Raw genomic sequence first — 25,012 nt, 5'->3', positions numbered from 1 at the left:
TCCAAATGCCTTTTAAATGTTGTTAATGCACCTGCCTCAACTACTTCCAATGGCAGCTTATTCCATATGCGTGCCATCCTCTGTGTAAAAAAGTTGCTCCTCAGGTCCACTTTTATTCTTTCCCCTCTAACCTTAAACTGATGCCCTCTTGCCCTTGATTCCCCAAACCTGGGAAAAAGACTGAGTGCATTCACCCTATCCATACCTCTCATGATCTTAGATACTTCTATAAGATCCCTCCTCAGTCACATACACTCTAAAGAAAAAAGTCTTAGCTTGTCCAACCTCTCCCTATAACTCCCTTGAGTCCTGGCAACATCCCTGTATATTTCTTCTGCGCTCTCTCCAGTTTAATGACATCCTTCCTTTAACAAGGTGACCAAAACTGAACATAATACTCCAATTGTGGCCTCACCAACGTCCTTTACAACTGCAGCACAACTACCCCTACAATACTCAATGTCTTGACTGATGAAGGCCAGTGTGCCAAAAGTTTTTTTCACTCCCCTGTCTACCTGTGACTCCATTTTCAGATAACTGTGCACCTGAACTTCAAGGTCCCTCTGTTCTACTACACTCCTTAAATCCTAGCATTCACCATGGAACTCCTACCTTGATTTGATTTTCCAAAATGCTCACAGTTATTTACATTAAAGTCCATTTGCCATTTCTCAGCCCAGCTGATCAAGATCTTGCTGCAATTTCTGATAACCTTTTTCACTGACCATGTTACCACTTATTTTAGTGTCATCTGCAAAGTTGCTAATCATCCCTTGTACATTCTCATCTGCACCATTGATATAGATAACAAACAGCAATGTGCCCAGCACCGCCCCCTGTGTAGTCAAAGGCCTTCAATCCGACAAACAGCTTACCACTATTAATCCCTGCTTCCTACCATCAAGCCAATTGTGTATCCAATTTGCCAGCTGCCCTGGTTTCCATGTAATCTAACCTTTCAGAGCAGAAGAGTGTTGTGCTGGAAAAGCACAGCAGGTCAGGCAGCACCTGAGGAGCAGGAGAGTCGAGGTTTTGAGCATAAGCTCTTCATTAGGAATGAGGGGGTGGCCCAAGGGGGTTGAGAGATAAATGGGAGTGGAGTGGGGTTGGGGGAAAGGTAGCTGGGAATACGATAGGTAGATGAAGGTGGGGCTGAAGGTGATAGGTCAGAGAGGAGGGTGGAGAAGATAGGTGGGAAGGAAGATGGACAGGTAGGACAGTTCAAGAGGGTTGTGCTGAGTTGTAAGGTTGGATCTGGGATAAGTTGGGGGAGGGGAAATGAGGAAACTGGTGAAATCCACATTGATCCCATGTTGTTGGAGGATCCCAAGACCCTATCATGTGGAACCTTGTCAAAGGCCTTACTGAAATCAATATAGACTATATCTACTGCGTTACTCTAATCAACTTTCCTGGTCACTTCATTAAAGAACTGTAACAAATTTGTAAGGCATGATCTCCCAAGCACAAAGCCATGCTGCCTACTCCTAATCAAACACTGTCTTTCCAAATGCACGTATAACTTATCCCTCAGAATCTTTGCAAATAACTTACCTACCACAGATGTTATGCTTACTGGTCTATAGTTCACAGGTTTTTCTTTAGCAGCCCTTCTTGAATAAGGGCACACCCTTAGATAACCTTCGTCACTGTCTTACCACACTATCAATTTTATTGTCAACTGCAAACTTATTGTATTCTCACTCAAAACATTTATATAAATGACAAACAAACGTGGACCCAGTACCAATCCCTGTGGAACTCCACTGGTCACAGGCCTCCAGTCCACCAATTAGCAAGCTCACTCTGAATCCCAATCATTATCAATTTCAACTGTACTACTGTGGGGTTCTCTAGAATTTAGTAATTTACCTATGGGACAAGCATATTGCCATAGATAAATCTCCTTGCGTGTAGATACTGGAAATAGCCTGTAAGTATCATGTCGATAAGGACTAGTACATAAAGACAATGGCAGGAACACAGGTAGAAATGAAACCTAAAATTATTCTAGTAGCAGACTGAAGCTCCAACGAATAGAGAAAACGTAGCCAGCATATTCTCGTCTGACAGTAAAGACACAATCCTAGAACTACTATTGTTTGAAGTTTTAAGTGTATTGGATTTTCGCCTAGACTAGAATTTTCACTCCAGAGCATCGAGTTGAAAAGATTGCTGCCTCTTCAAACCTGCTTTGGAGAAAATGCCTAGCGCTGCCTAATGTTTCTTCAGGCCTAACACCCCTGCAGAGTTCAGAGTGCTGCACATGTGGGTTGTCTGATAGGCTGACCTCAGTGCTTCAGAATTTATTCCCATTCTGTAAAGAAAAACCATGAAGCAAACAAAAAGGCCCTCCAGATTTCAACATGCCATACACTACTCATGCCTATGAATTATTCTTATTTGTTGGAACTTACCTATTCTGTGTTCTGTGGAATATCCAATTAAATTAGCACCACAAAATCTCAGTTGACCTAGCCCTTAATCTAAATTGCCAGTTCATGTTTGATACCTCTGCTTTTATACCCTCATAATTGCCTTTGTTTACATTCAAAATAGTTGACTTCTAGCCACACTTCTCTCGCTTGAACTATGTGTAAAGTTTAATCATGTTATGGTCGCTGTTACCCAGATGTGCTTTCACTATAAAGTCAGTAATTAATCCTATCTCATTGGTCCAAACCAAGTCTAGTATAGTCTGCTCCTTGGGTTGGTGCCATTGGACACAAACCATCCTGAAAATATTCAATGAATTCCTCATCTGGACTACTTTTGCATATCTGACTTTTCCAGTCTATTAGTAGGTTTGAAATTCCTCCATATTAATTGATGTACACCTTTGACAAGCTCCCATTATTTCTTAACAAAAACCCAAAAGACCTGCAGATGCTGTAAATCACAATCAAAAACAGAAGTTGCTGGAAAAGCCCCTGAGGAAGGGTCACCAGATTCGAAATGTTAACTTTGATTTCTCTTCACAGGTGTTGCCAGACCTGCTGAGCTTTTCCAGCAACTTCTGTTTTTGTGTCCCATTATTTTTTCCTTAATATCCTGTCCTACAATGTGGTGACTGTTAGGGAACCTACACTCAACTCCCACAAGAGACTTCTTGCTTTGATTATTCCTTATCTCTATCCCAAATAGAATCCTGGATTTCTCAATTTAGATCATTCCTCTCTATTGTGTCTATTCATACTGCGCAAGGACCCTTCAGCTCATTGAGTCAGCACTGACATAACTACCACTAAAAGAGCACTAATCACAATTTCCTGCACTTGTCCCATATCCTTGAATGTTATTATATTTGAAGTACTCATCCAAATATTTTATAAAGCTTGTAAGGTTTCCAGCCTTCCCAGGCAATGTATTCCAGATGCCCATCACCCACTGAGTGAAGAAGTTTTTCATAAATCACCTCTTAATCTTCTGTCCCTTACTCTAAAACTATGTCCTCTCATGATTGATGCATCAACCAAGGGGAACAGCTGTTCTCTCTTCACCTTGTCCATATCACTCGTAAATCTTGTACAGTATAATCATGTTCCCTTTAGACTTCTCTGCTCTAAGGAAAACAATCTAAGCCCGTCAGTCTCTCCTTATAGCTCAATTTCTCCATCCCAGATAACATCCTATTGAATCTCCTCTGCATCCCTCTAGTGTTATAGAACATAGAACATAGAACATTACAGTGCAGTACAGGCCCTTCGGCCCTCGATGTTGTGACATCTTGTGGAACCAATCTGAAGCCCATCCAACCTATACTATTCTATTTTGATCCATATCTTTATCCAATGACCATTTAAATGCCCTTAAAGTTGGCAGGTCTAAGACTATTGCAGGCAAGGCATTCCATGCCCTACTACTCTCTGAGTAATGAAACTACTCTGACATCTGTCCTATATCTATCAGCCCTCAATTTAAAGCAATTTAAAGAAAAAAGGCACTCACTGTCCACCCTATCTAACCCTCTGATTATTTTATATATCCCAATTAAGTCACCTCTCAATCTTTTCTCTAACGAAAACAGCCTCAAGTCCCTCAGCCTTTCCTCATAAGACTTCCCTCCATACCAGGCAACATCTTAGCAAATCTCCTCTGAATCCTTTCCAAAGCTTCCTGTCACATTGTCCTGTAGTGACCAGAACTGCATATAATGCTCCAGTTGTGGCCTGACCAACACTCTGTACAATTCCAACATTACCTTCTTGCTCTTCTATTCTATGCCATGACTGTTGAAAGCAAGTGCCCATATGCCTTCTTAACTATCCTATTCACATATGCTGCTGATGTCAGTGATCTGTGAATCATTTCCTGAAGATTTCTGTTTTCTCAGCTCCTGATCTCCTGCCATTCATTAAATACTCCCTCAACATGCTTCTTCTTCCAGGGTGGCACAGTGGTTAGCACTGCTACTCACACCACCAGGGACCCGGGTTCAATCCCACCCTTGGGTGACTGCCTGTGTGGAGTTTGTACATTCTCCCCATGTCTGCATGGGTTTCCTCCGGGTACTCCGGCTTCCTCCCACAATCCAAAGATGTGCAGGTTAGGTGAATTGGCCATGCTAAATTGTGTTCAGGGATGTGTAGGTCAGGTGTATTAGTCAGGGGTAAATGCAGAGTAATAGGGAAATGGGTCTGAATGAGTCACTCTTCAGAGACTCGATGTTGACTTGTTGGGCTGAAGGGATGCTGTCAGGATTCTATTCTATAAAGCACACATCTCATACTTATAGGGTTAAATACCATCTGATCAATCCATCTATATCTTCCTGTAAACTAAAACTATCTTCTTCACTATTAACCATTCTTAATTTGCTTTACAATCCCCCCATATTTTCAACTATATCTTTTGTACATATAACAAACTTTAATGATCCTTGTAGAACACCATTATACACCAGGTTCAGTCACTCAAACAGCCTTCTACAACTATTTCTTGTGTCCCATTTACTAAGCCAATTTTTGATCTCTCACCAAGTTTCCTTCAGTTCCATGTTCTTTAACCTTCCCAGTCTCCCACCTGCAACCTTATTAAAAGCGTTGCTAAAATCCATAGAAACTACAACAACTGAACTTCCCTCATCCACACACTTCATCATGTTTACAAAAAAATTCAAGTAAATCTGTTAAGCATGATCTCCCTCTGACAAAGCCATGTTGACGATCCCTAATTAACCCATGCCTTTCTAAGTGGTTATTAATTCATTCCTTCAGAATTTTCTCCAATAGTTTCCCTGCAACTGATGTGAGCCTTACCGCTCTATAATTTCCAGGTTCACTTGTACCAACCCCCTTAAAGAAGAAACACATTAGCCATTCTCCTGGCACTTCCCCTGTCACCAGAGAGGAATTGAAAATTTGTGTCAGTGCCCCTGCAATTTACTGCCTTGCCTCCCACAGCAGCCTGGCTGCAATTCATCCGGGCTGGGGGATTTGTCTGTTTTTAAAACTCCAATACCTCCCCATTTATTATGCTAATCTGTGCAAGTTCCTCACAGTCCCTTTTCCTGAATTCTGTATCTAAGTTGTCCTTTTCCAGAGTGAAGACCAGAGTAAAGTATTCATTTAACACGCTTCCTACACCCTGTAGCTTCACACACAGATTGCCCCTTTGGTCCCTAATGGACCCTACTCTTTTCCTTGTACTCCTTTCCCTACTCTTCCCTTTAATGTATTTATAAAATATCATAGGATTCTCCCTAATCCTATTTCCAAGTCCTTTCTGATGCCCCATTTTTGCTCTTCTAATTGCTTTCTTAAGTTTCTTTCTACAGTTCCACTACAGCTACAGCTGAATTGCTCCCTTTAGACTTGCTGAACATAGAACATAGAACAGTACAGGCCCTTCAGCCCACGATGTTGTGCTGACCCATTGATCTTTATGTAAGGTAAACCTAATGTACGAACCCTCAAATTTCTGTGACCATATGCATGTCCAGCAGTCTCTTACATATCCCCAATGACCTCACTTCCACAACTGCTGCTGGCAACGCAGTTCATACTCCCACAACTGTCTGTGTAAAGAACCCACTTCTGACATCCCTTCTATATTTTCCACCAAACAGCTTAAAACTATGACCCCTTGTGTTTACAATTTCTGCCCTGGGAAAAAGTATCTGGCTATCAACTTTATCTATGCCTCTCATTATCTTGTACAGCTCAATTAGGTCCCCTTTCTTCCTTCTTTTTTCCAATGAAAGAAGTCCGAGCTCAGTCAACCTCTCTTCGTAAAATAAGCCCTCCATTCCAGGCAGCATCCTGGTAAACTTCCTCTGAACCCTCTCCAAAGCATCTACATCTTTCCTATAAAAGGGCGACCAGAACTGGACACAATATTTATAAAGTTTTATAGAGCTGCAACAAGATCTCACGGCTCTTAAACTCAATCCCCTTGTTAATGAAAGCCAAAACACCATATACTTTCTTAACAACCCTGTCCACTTGGGTGGCAATTTTAAGGGATCTATGTACCTGCACACCAAGATCCCTCCGTCCCTCCACACTGCCAAGAATCCTGTCTTTAATCCTGTACTCAACTTTCAAGTTCGACCTTCCAAAATGCATCACTTCGCATTTATCCAGTAAAAGCCCTACTCTTCTTCCTCATCCAGTCCTGAATTGTCTGGGACATGCAGGATTCTCTGAACATATTGCTCCCAGATTTCCTTCAAAAGGGTACGTGTTGAACATGTACTCCCCCCTATTTCTTTTTCAATGTCCCTACAGCTGTACTGTAGGCTTATCTGCAAGGAGCTGTTCCCAGTCTACTATGGCCAGATCTGGCATTATTTTAATGAAATCTGCTTTCCCCCAATCCAAAGCAATCTTTTTCAAGCAATCTTTCCCTTGCCCAGAACAAATATGAATCATGCCATGTTATGGTCGTATCGCCTAAATGTTCCCTCACTGCCACATCCAACACTTGTCTGATTTCATTCCCTTGAACCATATCCAGCACTATGTGGCTCTTGTGGCCTTCATTATTAGTACAAAAAACTCTCCTGGAAACATTTCAAGAAATCTACCCTCTTTAAATCCTTAACACTATGACTAACCCAATTTATGTTATTACTATCTATTATTTATATCTGTAATTAACAAAACCACACCTCCACCCTTTCCTGTCTTCCTAAATGCCATACCTCAGTCCTGACTGACCTCAATCAATGAAAGTGATTGAGGTCAAAAAGTGTGTTTGCGACAAGAAGATAGACGTAGCTCTTGTGACTAAAAGGATCAGGGGGTATGCCATGAGGATGAGAATGAGTAATCAGCCAAGCTTATAATGAATGGCAAATTAAGCTTGAAGAACCGAATGGCCTCCTCCTCTTCCTATCATCTGTATTCCTACATAATTGTACTTGTATTATTTCTTGCAGAGAGCAGGTCAGAATTGTTTTGCTCTGTGGTGTATACATTGCATGATACCATGATTCTAAAGCCTTGACATTCCTTCTTTCAGGTGAAATGTCTGAAAACGAACCGTCCAGCTTAGCGAGCAAACCTACATCCAGAACCTCAACCTGAGCTACAAATCTTCTCAAAACTTGCTAATTCCTTTTAATGTGTGTATCCGACTTGCTCTCAATTTTGCAGCTTATCAGCAATCTGTAAACATTTAACATAAAATATTTGCCTTTGGAATAGCTCAGAATTCTGTTTGTTTTTGACATTTTTTCAACTTGTCCTGCTCACTTCAACAACATTTGTACATAAACTTATTTAAAATCACACTATTTAGATTATATTATCGCTCCTTATTTTGCCTACCAAAACACACCATTTCATTTTTCACTACGTTGAATTTCTGCTGCCATGTGTCCGCCTACATCACCTGTCCATCTATGTCCTTTCTACATTCTTTCTTCCTCACTGTCCAATACCAATGTATACCAAGTATTTTGATTATGGGCTGATGCATATGTCTAGGGCAGTGTTGAAGTGGAGTCTTGGGCTGAAGCTGTCCTTCTAGGATGCATGTGTTGCTCTGCTTACATCCTGGTCAATGACAACTAGAAATAGGAACCTGTCACTGCACCACTGGAAACAAGTGCTGTCAGAAGGTATGTTAAATTTAACCTGTCTGTTTCATAAGGCATATTATGGATAGTGAAATGCGGACAGAGCAACAGTTCAAGAACAGAAGCCTGCAGAGCACACTTAGGGCAGGATTGCATTGTGCCCTGAATGATGTGGGCTATGGTGAGATTTGTGGAAGAATTGGGAGAGAAATCCGGTGAACATTAGGAGCATCTTTGATGCATCTCATGAGGGATGAGGGGTGAGATGAGTTTCTCACTAAATGGTGGCAAGTTGCTAATTAAAAGGAGTAATAGCTTGTTAAACTCCTTATTAACACCACAACTCTTATCATTAATATTCAGCTTCCTCCCTTACCAAAGGTGAAGTTAGTGAGCAAAAACTTGGCAAATAGAATAAGATGCAGGGAAACATGAAGCTATGCAGTTTGGCAGGAAGAACAGGAAGAAGGTGAAGATTATTTAAATGGAGAAAGACTGCAGAAAGCACCAGAACACAGGGATTTGGGAGTTATTCTGCATGAATTACAAAAAAACTAGCATCCAAGTTCAGTGGGTAATAGGGAAATCAAATAGAATGTCAGCCTTTATCTCAAAGGGAATGGAGTATTAAGAAATGGAGTCTCTGCTAAAACTGTGCAAGGCACTAGTTTGATCACAGTTGGAATACTGTGAACAGTTTTGGGTCCCCTTATCTAAAGAAAATTAAAATGGTTTTGGAGGCAGTCCATGGAAGATTCATGAGGCTAATTCAGAATATAGAGGGACTGTCTGATGAGGAGTGGTTGAGTAGGTGTGGCCTATATTCATTGGGACTTAAAAGAATGAGAGCCAACCTTATTGAAACAAACAGATTTTTAGGAGACTTTACAGATTTTAGAGAGGTTGTTTCCCACCATGGCAGAGTCTAGGACCAGAGTACATAATCTCAGAATTGGTGGGGAGGGTCGCACAATTAAGACAGAGATGGGGAGGAAATTCTTCTCTGTGACAGTGAATCTGTGGAACTGTTTATCACAAAGGGCTATTGAGGTTGGGTTGTTACGTATATTCAAGGCTAAAATAGCCGGATTTTTAATCAGCGAGGGAACAAGGTGTTATGAGGGAAAACATGAAAGTAGAATTGAGTCAATGCGATTACTTCTGTTCCCACATCTTATAGCTAAACATGCCAAAACAAGCTAAACATTGAGAATTCTTGACATGGAAGTCAGATCAGGTACCTGGCAACTTAGCTCATTACTGATTGTGAGGAAATCCACCCACCAATAATGACATCTGATGTGTTAGCCTTTCAGAATTCTTATGACACATCACCAATCCTATAGAGTATTTTCCTGCAATTCAATGCTGTACCTTCAGCCCTAATGGATACCCAGCTCATGAGCCAGACCTGTACCTGCAGTTTACTTGCTGTCTTAGTACTCACCCACTCTGAGCCTACCAAGATGCTCATAGTATCTCTGCCTCACGCATTGCCTTGCTTTTTTGAGCTTTGTTTCCTCAGCCAGAATTATCAGGTTTTTATTATTTCTGTCTTGCCTTGTTATTTAGCACAGACACAAAGCTAGGAAGCTTATCATGTTGTCAGCAGAACTCACACAAGTCAAGAGGGAGTACTGGCACAATAAGTTCAGAGCAGCCTCCAATATCAGACCAGGGCCTTGGACACAGTCAGTCAGCCATTTTAAGGCAGTCAGTCTGGTGAGGAGCCTAATATCAGGCTACCTGTCTGGATATTTTCTGCCCTATTGTGCACTGCTTTCATCCTCAAATGAAAGACACAGACATTAATGGAGATGAAAATTGTTGGCACAGTTTATGACTTTTGGAGAAGGTAAGGAGGTGTCCTGAGTGAGTGAGTGAGTGAGAAAGTAGACATTGAAGAGTGCATGTGGTGTTAATGAGAGTGAGTAAAGAAAGATAGAACATAGAACATTACAGCGCAGTAGAGGTCCTTCTGTTCTTGATATTGTGCCGACTTGCGGAAACAATCTGAAGCCCAGCTCACCTGCACTATTCCATTCGTGTTCATAAGTCTATCCAATGACCATTTAAATGTCCTTAAAATTGGTGAATATACTACTGTTGTGGGTAGTGTGTTCCATACCCCTACTACTCTCTGACACATGCCTTATATTTATCAATTTAAAGCTATGTCCCCCCATGTTAATCATCACCAGCCAAGGAAAAAGGCTCTCACTGTCCAACCTATCGAACCCTCTGATTATCTTATATGTCTTAATTAAGTCGTCTTCCCTCTAACGAAATCAGCCGCAAGTCCCTCAGCCTTACCTCGTAAAATCTTCCCTCCATATCAGGCAATATCCCAGTAAATCCCAGTAGTGTTAGGTGAAGGGATAAATGTAGGGGAATGGGTCTGGGTGGGTTGTGCTTCAGCGGTCGGTGTGGACTTGTTGGGCTGAAGGGCCTGTTTCCACAGTGTAAGTAATCTAATCTAATCTAATCTAAATGTCCTCTGAACCCTTTCCAAAGTTTCCAAATCCTTCCTATAATATGGTGACCAGAACTGTACATGATGCTCCAAGTGTGGATGCACCAGAGTTTTGTACAGCTGCAGCATGATCTTGTGGTTCTGAAAATCCCTCTACCAATAAAACCTAACACACCGTATGCCTTCTTAACAACCCTATCAACCTGGGTGGCAAGTTTCAAGGATCTATGTATGTGGACACCGAGATCTCTCTGCTCATCTACACTACCAAGAATCTTACCATTAACCCAGTACTCTGCATTCCTGTTACTCCTTCCAAAACAAATCATCTCACACTTTTCCACATTAACTTCCATCTGCCACCTCTCAGCCCAGCTCGACAGCTTATCTATGTCCCTCTGTAATCTACAACATTCTTTGTCACTATCCACAACTCTACCATCCTTAGTGTCATCTACAAATTTACTTACCCATCCTTCTATGCCCTCATCCAGGTCATTTATATAAATGACAAACAACACTGGACCTGAAACAAATCCTTGCGGGACCCCACTAATAACTAAACTCCAGGATGAACATTTCCCATCAACCACCACCCTCTGTCTTCTTTCAGCTCGCCAATTTCTGATCCAAACCGCTAAATCACTCTCAATCCTATGCCTCTGTATTTTGTTCAATAGCCCACTGTGGGGAAACTTAACAAACACCTTACTGAAATCCATATACACCACATCAACTGCTTTACCTTCATCCATCTGTTTGGACACCTTCTCAAAGAACTCAATAACATTTGTGAGGCAAGACCTACCCTTTACAAAACCATGTTGACAATCCCTAATCAACTTATTCCTCTCTAGATGATAATAAATCCTATCTCTTATAACCCTTTCCAACACTTTATCCACAAGGTTGACAGGTCTATAATTTCCAGGGCTGTCTCTACTCCTCTTCTTGAACAAAAAGACTTCTGTCGAGAACAAGGATTTGATATGGGCACGTTTTGTATATTAGGTGAACGAGACCTCCACTACACTACCGAAATTAGCCCCTGATATTGCAGGTAACAGGTAGAACAGAAGACCATGAATCTTAATGGGAGATGGGTACAAGTTGCAAACATCGAGTGATTGAGGGAGTTGGAGCAGGCTATTGATCTTCTTCTCATAATGCTGGGCATTCCTCCAGAGATGGCACTGAGCTGGGTGGTAACCTCAGTCCAGACCAACGGGATCTGATGCCACTGTCTATCCTAGATGTCTTCCTGCTTGCACAACAGGACCCTGATATCCCCCTGTCTGTCACATCCAAGTCAAATGTCAGGAACTGTGCAGGGCAGCTCTGGAGTGACAGTGCTTATCGACTAAACATTGGGTTTTTAGAAATAACTGTGGATGCAAAAGATCTGGTCTTTCATCAGGTTATGAACTATTCTGGGAATGGCATGTGGTAAGATGGGGCTAGAACTGGACACGTGGGAAGTCATATGTATGGGAAAGGTAATTAATGGTACATGAGCAAGATACCTCACTTGGCCTCATGGAGATAAAGCATTAAAGCTTGCACTTAGCCAAAAAAGATAAGATTCAGCACTTACTCTTTGACCGGAAGACCTGGTACAGCTTGTTCATGATGGAACTCTTCATAATCTCTGTGATGAACATGTCTTGTTCTGCCAGCTGCTCCACTGTGAACTTCTCTGCGATGCCAGTCATTCGGTTGTAATTGTTTAATAGTGCGATGAATTTAGCAAAAGTTGGCCTTGAGAACAGAGCCTCTTCATTCACATAAGCAAAAAGCCTAAATGTGAAATTCGGAATGCGTTTGTAAGAATTTGCTGTGTGCTGTATTAGATGGTCTTATTATTTTTCTGTATTGGATGCTTTATTATGCAGCAGTATGCTTATCCCTTGCAGAGTCCTGTATCACAGAAGGAGGCCATTTGATCCACATTGTCTCTGGTAGGTCTGTGAGGGATAAATTCACCCAGTGGCATTCCTCCAATTTCTCCCTGTAGCCCTGCTCATTCTCTTTCAAAAGGCTTTGTCGACTCTGCCTTCATCCCACTCTCTGGCAGCACATCCCAGCTTCCAAACACACACTACATGATTTATTTTTCTCTCTCATGTCTCGACTGATTTTTTAATGGGGCGTTTTCTCATGGGGAGGGTAATGTCACTAGACAATCTCCACTCCATCTTCCTTTAGAATCTGGGATGCATTATCTCTACCAGGTGACTTACTTATTCCACCACAGCCTACACCATAAGGCTGATCAATTTTAACTCTATTTATTCCCTCTACCTTTCCACCATGACTGGTATTTCATCAGTGTTCTCTTTCTTGTAAACTGTATGTGGAATGAACTGCCAGAGGAAGTGGTAGATGCAGGTAGACTGTGAGAAAGTGAGGACTGCAGATGCTGGAGCTCAGAGTCGAGAGTGTAGTCCTGGAAAAGCACAGCAAGTCAGGCAGCATCCGAGGAGGAGGAGAATTGACATTTCGGGCTTATTGCTGATGAAGGGCTTATGCCCGAAACATCGATTCTCCTGCTCCTCGGATGCTGCCTGACCTGCTGTGCTTTTCCAGCACTACACTTTCAATGCAGGTAGAGTTACAACATTTAAAACATATTTACTTAGGTATACAAATATGAAAGGTTTAGAGGAATGTGAACAAAATGGAGGTAAATGGGATTAGTTTAATTTGGGAAACCTAGTTGGTATGGACAAGTTGGAACGAAGTAACTGATTCCATGCTATATGACTCCAATACCAATAGTCATTGATTATTGTAGCCTTATCTTGCATCTGTATGCATATATGACCCTGTTTGTAACAGAGCTCACCGCATGTCTTATTATTCTGTTAAGTTATCCAATTAGAGTTAAGTTATTCCAATTTCTTCTTTCTTTGATTGTGTTTTAACTATAGTGCATGAATAAAGTGTGTTTTGCTTAATGTTGGGTATTCTAACCAGTTAAATTGCAACTGCCTTACACTCACCTTTAAAATAAGAAAAAGTTAGGGTCTGGGCTATTTTCTTAATATATTTGAGGGGCTTTGGTCTGGCCCATAACTGAAATAAGATGTGAAAAGATGGAATGAGAAATTTAAATTTGAGACATTGCCAAGGAATCAATTTAATCAACATACACAGGGGGCATGTGAACCAGTGGGGAAAAGAGGGTTATGGAAAGGCAGGCAGACAGATGGAATCAGTTTAGAATGGCGACAAGGTCAGCACAGAACTGATAGATCACAGAGCCTGTACCTGTGCTGCATTGCTCTATGTTCTATGATGGGTAATAAAACTAGATACAGATTATTGGATGATCTCAAGTTGCTCAAATGCACCTACCGCTGTTGGGCATAATCAATCTTAGTCCCAGTTTGCGAATTGGAAACAGAGTGTTGAAGATTAAGATGTATCTCATTCTTTGTTGCTTTGTTGGTGTCCAGAGAATAAATCTGCTCAGAAACTACGAGAATTTCCTCATTGGTAAAACCGACTTCACTTCCTGCAAGTTAACAAAATTTACATCAGCAACGCCAGGAATTCTTCATGATTTGCAAACCCAGTCAGTATGAAGAAAAGAGGGAATAAACTAGAGAAAACCAAAAATGTGTGGCAATAGAGATTGAGTGAGACTCAAACAGGAAGGGGGCATGTGTGGAGATGCAACCTCTGTGACATGGAGATCAAATGCAAAGTCAGAAATTTGGTTCATGTGAGAATTCAAAACAGATCGAGAAGAGATGCTCTTTTTAACTACCTTTTCTTGCCTCCAAATATGACAAGTCTCATTCCTTTGCTTCCAGGCCAGGATAATGAGACATTCTACTATTTTATCTATGTAAGTTATAAACTATTTAACCTAGGCTAATACTGCTGTGCTGTGACTACAGTATTTCAAAATCTGTGGGATGCATTGCAGTCCCAAACAACCATAATTGCAATAAGTGACTGAAGATTGTGCAACTTTGATTCAGAGTTGCAAGGCTACAGTCCAAGTTGCAGACATTACAGAGCACTGGGGGAATGGGGGCAATCATCTGATGAAAAGGGAAAAATAAAAGTCATGAGGATAAAGTAGCCAAAAATATAAAACCAAATTGTAAGAATATTTACAAAAACATAAGAAGTTGCATAAAAGAAATTAATTAGTTGGAACAGAGACATGAGAAATTATCACTGGAAATAAAGAAATCACCAAAGACATAAGACATTTTGCGTCTTTCTTCACAGTGGAAAACAAAAGTTGCACAATGAAACAAAAGGCAATAAAAAGGTAAAAAGAGTTTGAAAATTATGATAATTCATTTGAGTCAAAACGTACTGAAGAAATTTAAGGGTCTAAAATCCAATAAATCCCTATTGTCTAGATCCGAGCTGCAAGTTCACAATATTCCTTAAGTTCAGGAATGGTCCCACCATAGAGGAATTCATGTATTTTCAAGAAAGGAGAGAGATGGAAAATAAAGGCTACAGACCAGTTAGCCAAACTTCACTCATTGGAAAAATGATCAAAATTACAATCAAGTCTTAACAATAGACTGAGAAATGTATAATATGTTTAGAAAAACCATCTCTACCACTCTTGGCCATGACAGTGCAGTTCCTACCCAGAATACATTCTATGCCTTTGCCACTCTCACGCTTATTTGTGATCCGATGAGTAATATATTGGCACGATTAGAGGACTGGCTAACTGACAGAAGACAAAGAGTTTGGATGTGGGTGGGGGATCTTTGTCATTCAGCTAATGAAGCCACAGGGACCACAATTATTTATGAAAAATGAACATATTATAGCCAAGGTTGCGAATGTTATAAAAATTAGTAGGAAGGGAAGAGGTGAGGATAACACAGAGTATGAAGAGGGGGACATAGACAGGTTTGGATGAGTGGACAAAAATCTGGTAAATGGAATAAAATACATGAAAATGTGAGGTTATGCACTTTGGTAAGAAGAATAAAGGGGGAAATGATGGCCTAGTGGCATTGTTGCAGGACTAATAAGTCAGGTCTGTGGGAGACCCAGGGGGTGTGAGTTTGAATCTCATCATGGTGCATCAATAAAAATCTGGAGTTAGAAGTCTAATCAGGTCTAATAAAAAATGAGCAAGGAAACCTCCTGTTGACTCCCATGTACTACCGCCGCACACACTCTTGCTGCCCCACCACACATTGAGAAATACCATCATGCTGTGTGGTACTTTTATTGTGCTAAATGGAATAGACATTGAACAGATCCAGCATCCACGAAGTATGGTGGACCATCAACAGCAGCCAAACTGTACTCCAACATAATCTACAACCCCACAGCCTAGTATAACTTCCACTCTACTATCTCCATCAGGGGATGATAAATAACACAAAGAGCAACTGATCATCAGAGCTAAGGAGTTGTGCAACCAATTGATCACATCTAAGCTCTGAACAGCTAGTTGTGAATGAAGGTGCGCAATTGAACAACTCACTGGAAGAGGAGACTCCACAAACATCCCTATTGTCAACAAAGGGGGAGCCTAGCATATTAGTGCAAAGGCATTCGCAAAAGTCTTCAGCCAAATGTGTCGAGTGAATGATTCCAGATGCCAGTCTTCAGCCAATTTGAGTAATTCCCAAGTTGATAATGGCTAATTGCCTCGACAATTTTCTGGCTATCGTACTGAAGACCTGTAGTCCAGAACATGCTATGCCCCTAGCAAACCTGTTCCAGTACCACATATATCCTGTATGCAGAATGCACAAAGAAACCAATTAATTATTGTTCCACCAATCTACTATTGATCATCAGTAAAGTGACAGAAGTAGACAAAGAACAGTCCTACTTTCAGCAATAACCTACTCGCTGATGCTCAACTTGGGATCTACCTGGGCCACTCATAGAGCCTTGGTCCAAACATAGAAAAAGGAGCTAAATTTTAGAGGTGAGGTGAGATGAGAGTGACTTCCCTTGACATCAAGTCCACACTCGATTGAGTACAGCATCAAGGAGTTCGAGCAGAACTGCAGTCAGTAAAAATTGGGAGAAAACTCCCCATTGGCTGGAGTCAGAGCTGGCACAAAGGAAGATGGTTTAGGTTGTTGGAAGTTAGTCATCTCAGTTTCGGGACACCTCTGCTGGAGTAGCACAGGGTAGTGTCTGAGGCCCAACCATTGTCAGCTACTTCATCAATGACTTTCTGTCCATCATAATATCAGAAGTGGGATGCTCATTAATGACTGCAAAATCCTCAATACTATTGTGTTAAAACACAAGAAGACCCAGAAAATATCCAGGCTTGAGCTGGAAAATGGCAAGTAACTTTCACACCACACAAACGGCAAGGAATTACCATCTCAAACAGTAGAGAGTCTTAACCCTCTCTCTTTAGCATTCAATAGCATTACCAGCAGCAGCACGGTGGCTCAGTGGTTAGCCCTGCTGCTTCACAGTGCAGTTTTGGTCTATTTATTCAAGAAAAGATATTTCATTTATGGTTCACCATGATGATTCCTGGTATGGAAGGATTATCTTAGGAGCAAATGCTAAGCAGATCGGGGTCATAATCGTTGGAATTTAGAAGAATGAAAGGTGATTTTGTTGAAACTTTTAGGATTCTTAAGGCACTTGACAGGGTAAATGCTGTTTTCCCTTCAGGGGAGAATCTTGGATCAGAGGGCATAATCTCAAAATAAAAGGGGCATGAATTTAAAACTGAGATGCGGAGTTTTTTTCTTGGAGGCTTAAGAGTCTTTGGAACTCCTTGCCTCAGAAAGTTGTGGGAATAGGGTCCTTGTGTATATTTATGCCTGGGAAAGACAGATTCTTAATCAATTAGGGAATCAAGTGTTAGTGAAAATCTTCTTAATGAAGCTCAGGGTTATCCTGCACCTTCAAGGAATTATGCACATGTACACCTAGATCCCACTTCTATGACCCCTTTAGAATTGTACCCTTTACATTGTATTGTCTCTCTGCATTGTTCCAACCTAAATGAATCATTTCACACTTCTCTGCATTGTACCGCATCTGCCACTTGTCTGCTATTCCACCAACCTATCTTTTTGAGGTTCTATATACTTCACAGTTCACAATGCTTCAGAGTTTTGGGAAAGAGACAGAGGGAAGTTTGAGGGAAACAGACAGATGTGGGGGGAGGGAGGGGTCAGGTAGGGAGAGACAGAGTGAGAAAGAGATCGAGAGAGAGAGAGAGAGGGAGAGGAAAAAAGATACGCGAACACAATTAGTACAGTTCACTCTTACCCCCACACTGAGAAGAGTAGTCCTGGCAGCAATTGTGATAGTGGCTGCACTTGGTATTGCAGTGACAGGGGTTGTTGGGATTATAAGCTTCACTGCACCTTCCCCTGCATGACAACCCCACTGCAGTAAGTAAAAACAGCAGGTTCAGTTGAGTCATGACCTCTGCAGACTTGTAAACTTTCTCACATTTGGTAGACTGACTGCTCAAGATAGAAGTATATTAACACTGCAAACATTTGCAGGTACTTAATATAAGTGCAATTAGACAGATTTTAAACATCATACGGATACAGGGATGTTAGAACGTGAGAAAACACCTGGTTAAAGAGGTCACAATAGGGAGAGAAAATTACAAACAGAAAGTGCAGAAGTAACTCAGCATACTTGGCAGCATCTCTGGAGAGAGAAACAGAGTTATTGTTTAAAGTCCAATAACTCTTCTTGGGAACCAAACAGATCTGGAAGATAAACAATGTTAGAGAAAGCAGACTTTAAAAATTCAACCAGAGAGAGAGAGAGAGAGAGAAAGGAAGAAATAGTGAGGAGAATGGGAGAAATAGCAAGAGTGAAAGGGAGCCCAGACTGGTGGGCTGAAGGATTTGTTCCTGTGCTGTACTGTTCCATGTCCAAAAGAAAGATAGTGCCTCTGATAAGGCATGGATGAGAGAGACACCAAGATTAAAAAGAAGTCTGCTAATGCAATCAGTGTAGAATACCTAGAAAGATAGAGACTGGAACAGCAGGACAATGAGAGGGAGCGTGAATGCAGTCAGAGAGACAGTGAATAGCAAATTTACTAGCATGGGAGTAGAAAGAAAGAAAGCAAGACAGAAACAAATCCAGAGAGAGAGAGAGTAAATTTTTTGTGGTCTTATTAATAGAGAGACTGAAGTCAGGAATTTAGCTCAGGATCAAATAGGAAATTACTAAGTCAAATTCAGCCTGAGATAGTGACCAGGGAGAGAAGTGTCATCACTGTTGCTCTTTACTGTTTTTGTACTTGAGAAGCTGAACATCCTGTTAGCTTTTCGAATGTCATTAGTTCCTTACTTACCATTACACAAGTTGTAATCGGTGCAACAGTCTCCATGGCGCACACATGCGCTATTGCATTGACAGTTATAATTATGGTTTACATGATCCCCGCAGCGATCAACACATGAATCCTTGTTTCCTGTGAACAAGCGTAGAAATTAATGGAATGACTAAATCTGCCTTGTATGTCTGGTCTTCGGGTTGAAATGAAGAGGGGAAGGAGTGCTGGGGAGGTTGGGAGGACATGAGAATTGGGCAGGGACACTAAGAAGATCAGTATATATACAGGAGAACCAGGAACATACTATTTTGGTTGTAATCTTTTGCTTATAAGATGTGCATGTCATGAGCTTTTATTGTCCATTCCCAGTTGCCTTGAGAAGGTGCTGGTGGTGAGTTGCCACTTTGATCTGTTATCCATATGGTGTCGTGAGGAAGTTTGACTGAGTAACAGTGAAGGAACAGTGATATATTTCCTAGCAAGAATGGTGTGTTGCATGGAGGGGAATTTGCAGACGTGATGTTCCCATGGTGCTCTGCTATCCTTGTTCTTGATGGTAGAAGCCACAAGTTTGGAAGGCACTGTTGAAGGGCCCTTGGTGAGTTGCTATAGTGCCTCTTGTAGATATTACACACTATTGCCAATATGTATATGCATTGGTGCATGGGATGTTGAATGAAATGGATGGAGTTCCCAAAAATATTGACTATTTTGTATGCCCCAATCTCGCTCAGTCATTTTTATTCATTGTTAATTCAAAATCAGTTAAATCTATGACAAAATTAATCGTAACTGGTTTGAAGCAGTAACCTTTCATAAATACACAATCATAATGATATAGAAAAAACTGGAATCAGCAATAAGTCATAGAGTTATACAGCATGCAAAATAATGTCTCAGCTCAACTCATCCATGCCAACCAGCTTTCCTAGACTGAACTAGTCCCATTTTTCTGCATTTAGCCCATAGTCCTCTAAACCTTCCTAATTCATGTACCTGTCCAAACATCTTTCAAATATTGCAATTCCACCTGCCTCTACCACTTCTTCTGTCAGCTCACACCACTGTGAAAAAAATGCCCCTCAGCTCCCTTTTGAATATTTCTCCTCTTACCTTAAACACGAGATCTGCAGTTTTGGACTCGCCTACCCTGGGGAAATAAACCTTGGCTATTCACATTATCTACATCCCTCATGATTTTATAAGCTTCTAAAAGGTCACCCTTCATTCTGCAGGGAAAAAAGTCACAGCACATCCAGCCTCTCCGATAGCTCAATCCTTGGAAACTTAGTAACACCTTTGTAAGTTTAATGACATCTTTCTTAAGCAAAGTTAATGGTATTCTAGACAGTACAGATGATGGCAGCAAATTTAAAAGTATAATGATAGCTGAAATGAATGGACACAATTGTGGCAGATAGTAAGTAAGTGTGAGGTTATCCATTTTGGACCCAAAATGGGATCAGGGTATTTTTAAGATAATATGAAGTTAAATACAGTGGATATTCAGAGACTAGGTAGTTCAGATAGATAGATCTTTAAAATGGCATGAACATGTGCAGAAAATAGTCAAGAAAACTATTGGAACATTGGCTTGTATGTTTTCATAGTACTGGAGTATAAGGATGCAGGAATTATGTGCAGTCATGAAAAAACAATGGCTGGACCCCACTTGGGGTACTTTGAGCAGATCTGGAAACTACACCTCAAGGAGGATTTATTGGTCTTGGAGGTTATACAACATAGGTTTAAAAAACTGATACCTGGACTTCAAGGGTTAAGTTATGAGGAGAGATTGTGCAAGCAGGCACATTTTCTCTAGAAGTTAGAAGTTAAGAGCGACCTGATCCAAGTCTTCAAGATGTTAACAGCACGGTAGCTCAGTAGTCAGTACTGCTGCCTCATAGCACCAGGGACTTCAATTCCAGCCTAGGGCAACTGTCTGTTTGGAATTTGCACATTCTTCTGTGTGGGTTTCCTACCAAAGTCCAAAAATGTGGAGGTTAGGTCGATTGGCCATGTCAAATTGTCCATGGTATCCAATGATATTCAGGCCAGGTAGATTAGCCAGGGAAAATGCAAGGTTACAAGGATAGGGCAAGGGGGTGGATCTGGGTGGGATGCTCTTCAGTGGGTCGGTGTTGACTTGATAGGCCAAATGGCCTGCATTAAAACTGTAGGGATTCTATGAGTAATAATTGGAATGAGTAACAAAGTGGCATGGTGGCTCAGTGGTTAGTACTGCTGCCTCACAGCGCCAGGGACTTGGGTTTGATTCCACCCTCAGGTCTTTGTGGAGTTCGCACATTTGCCCTGTGACTGCGTGGGTTTCCTCTGGGTGTTGTGGTTTCCTACCCCAGTCCAAAGCTGTGCAGTTTAGGTGACTTGGCCATGCTAAATCTCCTACGATGTTCATGGATATTTAGGCTAGGTGCATTAGTCAGGGAAATCGTATGGTAGGGAAATGGGTCTGAGCTCTTTGGAGGGTCAGTGTGGACTTGTTGGGCCTAATGGCCTGTTTCCAGACTGTAGGGATTTTATGATTATATGAAAGCATGGTGGATGTTTGAAACTCTGTTTCACAAATGGCAGTGGAAACTGGATCATTTGATAATTTTAAATCTGAGATAGATAGATTTTGTTAAGCATTGGTATTCAGAGATATCAGATGAATGCAGGTCATAGAGATGCACAGCATATCTTTGTAGCATCCTTAAACACGGGTGAGGTCCCAGAGGACTGGAGAATTGTTAATTTTGTCCCCTTGGTTAAGAAGGGTGGCAGGGCTAATCCAGGTATGACTGGTAAGCCTGACGTTAGTGGTAGGGAAGCTGCTGGAGAAGATACTGAGGGATAGGATCTATTCCCGTTTGGAAGAAAATGGGCTTATCAGTGAAAGGAAACATTGTTTTGTGCAGGAAAGGTGATGTCTTACGAAATTAAGAGAATTATTTGAGTAAGTGACAATGTTGGTTGATGAGGGAGGGGCTGCACATGTCATATGCAGGAACTTCAGTTAAGCATTTGATAAGGTTCCCCATGGTAGGCAGATAGAGAGAGTGAAGTCACATGGGGTCCAGGGTGTACTAACTAGATGGATGAAGAACTAGCTGGACAACAAGATACAGAGAGTAGTAGTGGAAGGGAGTTTCTCAAAATGGAGAACTGCTGGGATCACTGTTATTTGTGATATACATAAATGATTTAGAGGAAGATAGAGGTGGTCTGATTAGCAAGTTTGCAGATGACACTAAGATTGGTGGAGTAGCAGATAGTGAAGGGGACTGTCAGACAATGCAGCAGAATATAGATAGATTGGAGAGTTGGGTGGAGAAATGGCAGATGGAGTTCAATCCGGGCAAATGCAAGGTGATGCATTTTGGAAGATCCAATTCAAGAGTGAAAATTGATAAGTCTTGGGGAAATTTGCTGCACAGAGAGATCTGGGTGTTCAGGTCCACTATTCCCTGAAGGGGGACACACAGGTTAATAGATGGTCAAGAAGGCATAAGGCATGCTTTCCTTCATTGGGCAGGGTATTGAGTACAAGAGTTGGCAGGTCATGTTACAGTCGTATAAAACTTTGGTTCGGCCACATTTGGAAAATTGCGCATAGTTGTGGTTGCTGCATTACCAGAAGGATGTGGATGTTTTGGAGAGGGTGCAGAGGAGGTACACTAGGATGTTGCTAGGTATGGAGGGCACTAGCTATGAAGAGACTTTGAGGAGATTACAATTATTTTCATTAGACCTGACTGAGGTCTACAAAATCATAAGAGGTATAGATAGGATAGCAAAAGGCATTTTCCTAGAGTGGGGCACTCAATTACTGCAGGTCACGAGTTCAAGGTGAGAGGGGAGAAGTTTAGGGGAGATATGCATGGAAAGTTCTTTATGCAGAGGGTAGAGAGTGCCTGGAATGCATTGTCAGTAGAGGTGTTAGGTGCAGGAATGATAGCATAATTTAAATGAATCTAGACAGATCTTTAGAAAATAGGCGACAGGTTTAGATAGAGGATTTGGATCGGTGCAGGTTTGAAGGGCCGAAGGGCCTGTTCCTGTGCTGTAATTTTCTTTGTTCTTTTTTTGTTTTAGCATAGAAACAGACCTTTCAGTCCAACTCATCCACACCAACCAGATTCCTAACCTAATCTCATCTTTTGCCAGCACTTGGCCCCTATCCCTCTAAATGCTTACAATTCATGTACTCATCCTGATGCCTTTTAAATGTTCTTGGACCATCCTCCATCATTTCTACTGACAGTTCATTCTGTACGCGCACCACCCTCTGTGTTAAAAAGTTATCCTTTAGGTCCCTTCTAAATTTTTCCCATCTCACCCTAAATCTATGCCCTCAAGTTCTGGACTTCCCCGCCCCAGGGAAGAGGCTTTGTCTCTTTATCCTATCCATGATTTTATAAACCTCTCTAAGATCACCCCTCACCCTCCGGCGTTCCAGGGAAAACAGCCCCAGCCTATTCAGCCTCATTGTAGCTCGAATCCTCCAACCCTGGCAGCATTCTTGTAAATTTTTCCTGACCCATTTCAAATTTCACACCATCGTTCTGATAGGAGGGAGACCAGAACTGCACGCCATATTCCAAAAAGTGCCCTAAACAATGTCTGTGCAGCTGCAACATGACCTCTATATAGAGTTAGTGTGTTTTTCCAGTGCCACATTTTTCAACTCTGGTCTCCAGCATCTGCAGTTCTCACTTTCTCCTAGTCCACAGGTCAACCATGATCTCATTGACTGGTATAGATTAGAAGTAGATTAGAATACCTATAGTGTGGAAACAGGCCGTTTAGCCCAACAAGTCCACACCGACCCTCCGAAGAGAAACCCACCCAGACCCATTTCCTTCTGACTAAAGCTCCAAACACTATGGGCAATTTAGCATGGCCAATTCATCTGACCTGCACATCTTTGGACTGTGGGAGGAAACTGGAGCACCCAGCGGAAACCCGGGCAGACACGGGGAGAATGTGCAAACTCCACACAGGCAGTCAACCAAGGCTGGAATCGAACCTGGGAGCCTGGTGCTGTGAGGCAGCAGTGCTAATCACTGAGCCACCGTGCCACCCGTATACAAGCTCCAGGGGCTGAATGTTGTTCCTATGATGGCATCTAAATTTACTGTTTCTTCCCTAGAGCCTACACGAAATCACAGAATTAGAGAAATATAGGGTGTTGCATTTTGGTAAGGCAAATCAGAACAGAACTTATGCAATTAATGGTACGGTCATAGAACACAACAGTACAGCACAGTACAGGCCTTCGGTCCTCGATATTGTGCTGGCCTTCTATCCTACTCTAAGATCAGATTAACCTCCATGCCCTGGAGACTGTTGCCGGAGAAAGAGACCTTGGGGTGCAAGTTCATAGCTCCTTGAAGGTAGAATCGCAGATGGACAGAATAATGAAGAAGGGTTAAGAGTATGATGCTGGAAATGCACAGCTGGTCAGGCAGCATCCTGATGAAGATCTTATGCTCGAAACATCGATTCTCCTGCTCCTCGGATGCTGCCTGACCTGTTGTGCTTTTCCAGCACCACACTCTCAACTCTGATCTCCAGCATCTGCAGACTTCACTTTCTCCCAGAATAATGAAGGAAGCATTTGGTACACGGCCCTTTACTGGTCGGTAGCTTGAGTATAGGAGTTGGGATGCCATGTTGCAACTGTACAGAACATTGGCTAGGCCATTTTTGGAATACTGCATTCAATTTTGGTCTCTCTGCTACAGGAAAGATGTTAGAAACCAAAAATCTACAGATGCTGGGATCCAAAGTAGACAAGCAGGAGGCTGGAAGAACACAGCAAGCCAGGCAGCATCAGGAGGTGGAGAAATCGATTTTTCCGTACAATCATTCTTCGGGTAATTTTTTAATGTCAAATATTAAACAGAAAAACCATTTGTTGAGCTTGTGGATTCTGTGTTGGATATATAAGAGTTGAGGTCCTCCACAAGTTTGGGAAAGAGAGGCCTTGAGATGGGGAAGAGATGAGGAGATAGAATGGAAGTGCTGATACATAGCAGAGAGGGTTGAATGGAGAATCTGGAGGGACAATTATTTGTGGAGATTAACTCAGTGAGTCTGTTTCTCACTGCCAACCCAGTGAATCCCTTACTCACTGCCACACTGCTGTGACCTCTTTAGCCCTTCAGCTCTTTGACCACACCATGAAACAAACTACAGTCATGTGACCTTCTTGAGCTGCTGACTT

General features: G+C 41.7%; 1 protein-coding gene across 1 annotated transcript in view; it reads right to left on the bottom strand.

Moving 5' to 3' along the window:
* endou (endonuclease, polyU-specific) overlaps positions 1 to 25,012 on the bottom strand; it is a 56,545-nt gene that overhangs the window by 28,026 nt on the left and 3,507 nt on the right. The window contains 4 exon segments of the mRNA XM_072592904.1: positions 12,091 to 12,293; positions 13,854 to 14,013; positions 17,718 to 17,867; positions 18,802 to 18,921. Of these exon segments, the coding sequence (XP_072449005.1) occupies positions 12,091 to 12,293; positions 13,854 to 14,013; positions 17,718 to 17,867; positions 18,802 to 18,921 (633 nt within the window).

This window comes from Chiloscyllium punctatum, chromosome 23 (assembly GCF_047496795.1).
Source record: "Chiloscyllium punctatum isolate Juve2018m chromosome 23, sChiPun1.3, whole genome shotgun sequence".
In the NCBI taxonomy this organism is placed as follows: Eukaryota; Metazoa; Chordata; class Chondrichthyes; order Orectolobiformes; family Hemiscylliidae; genus Chiloscyllium; species Chiloscyllium punctatum.
Note: the sequence above shows the minus strand (reverse complement) of the source record. Positions and strands in the feature narration are given on the sequence as shown.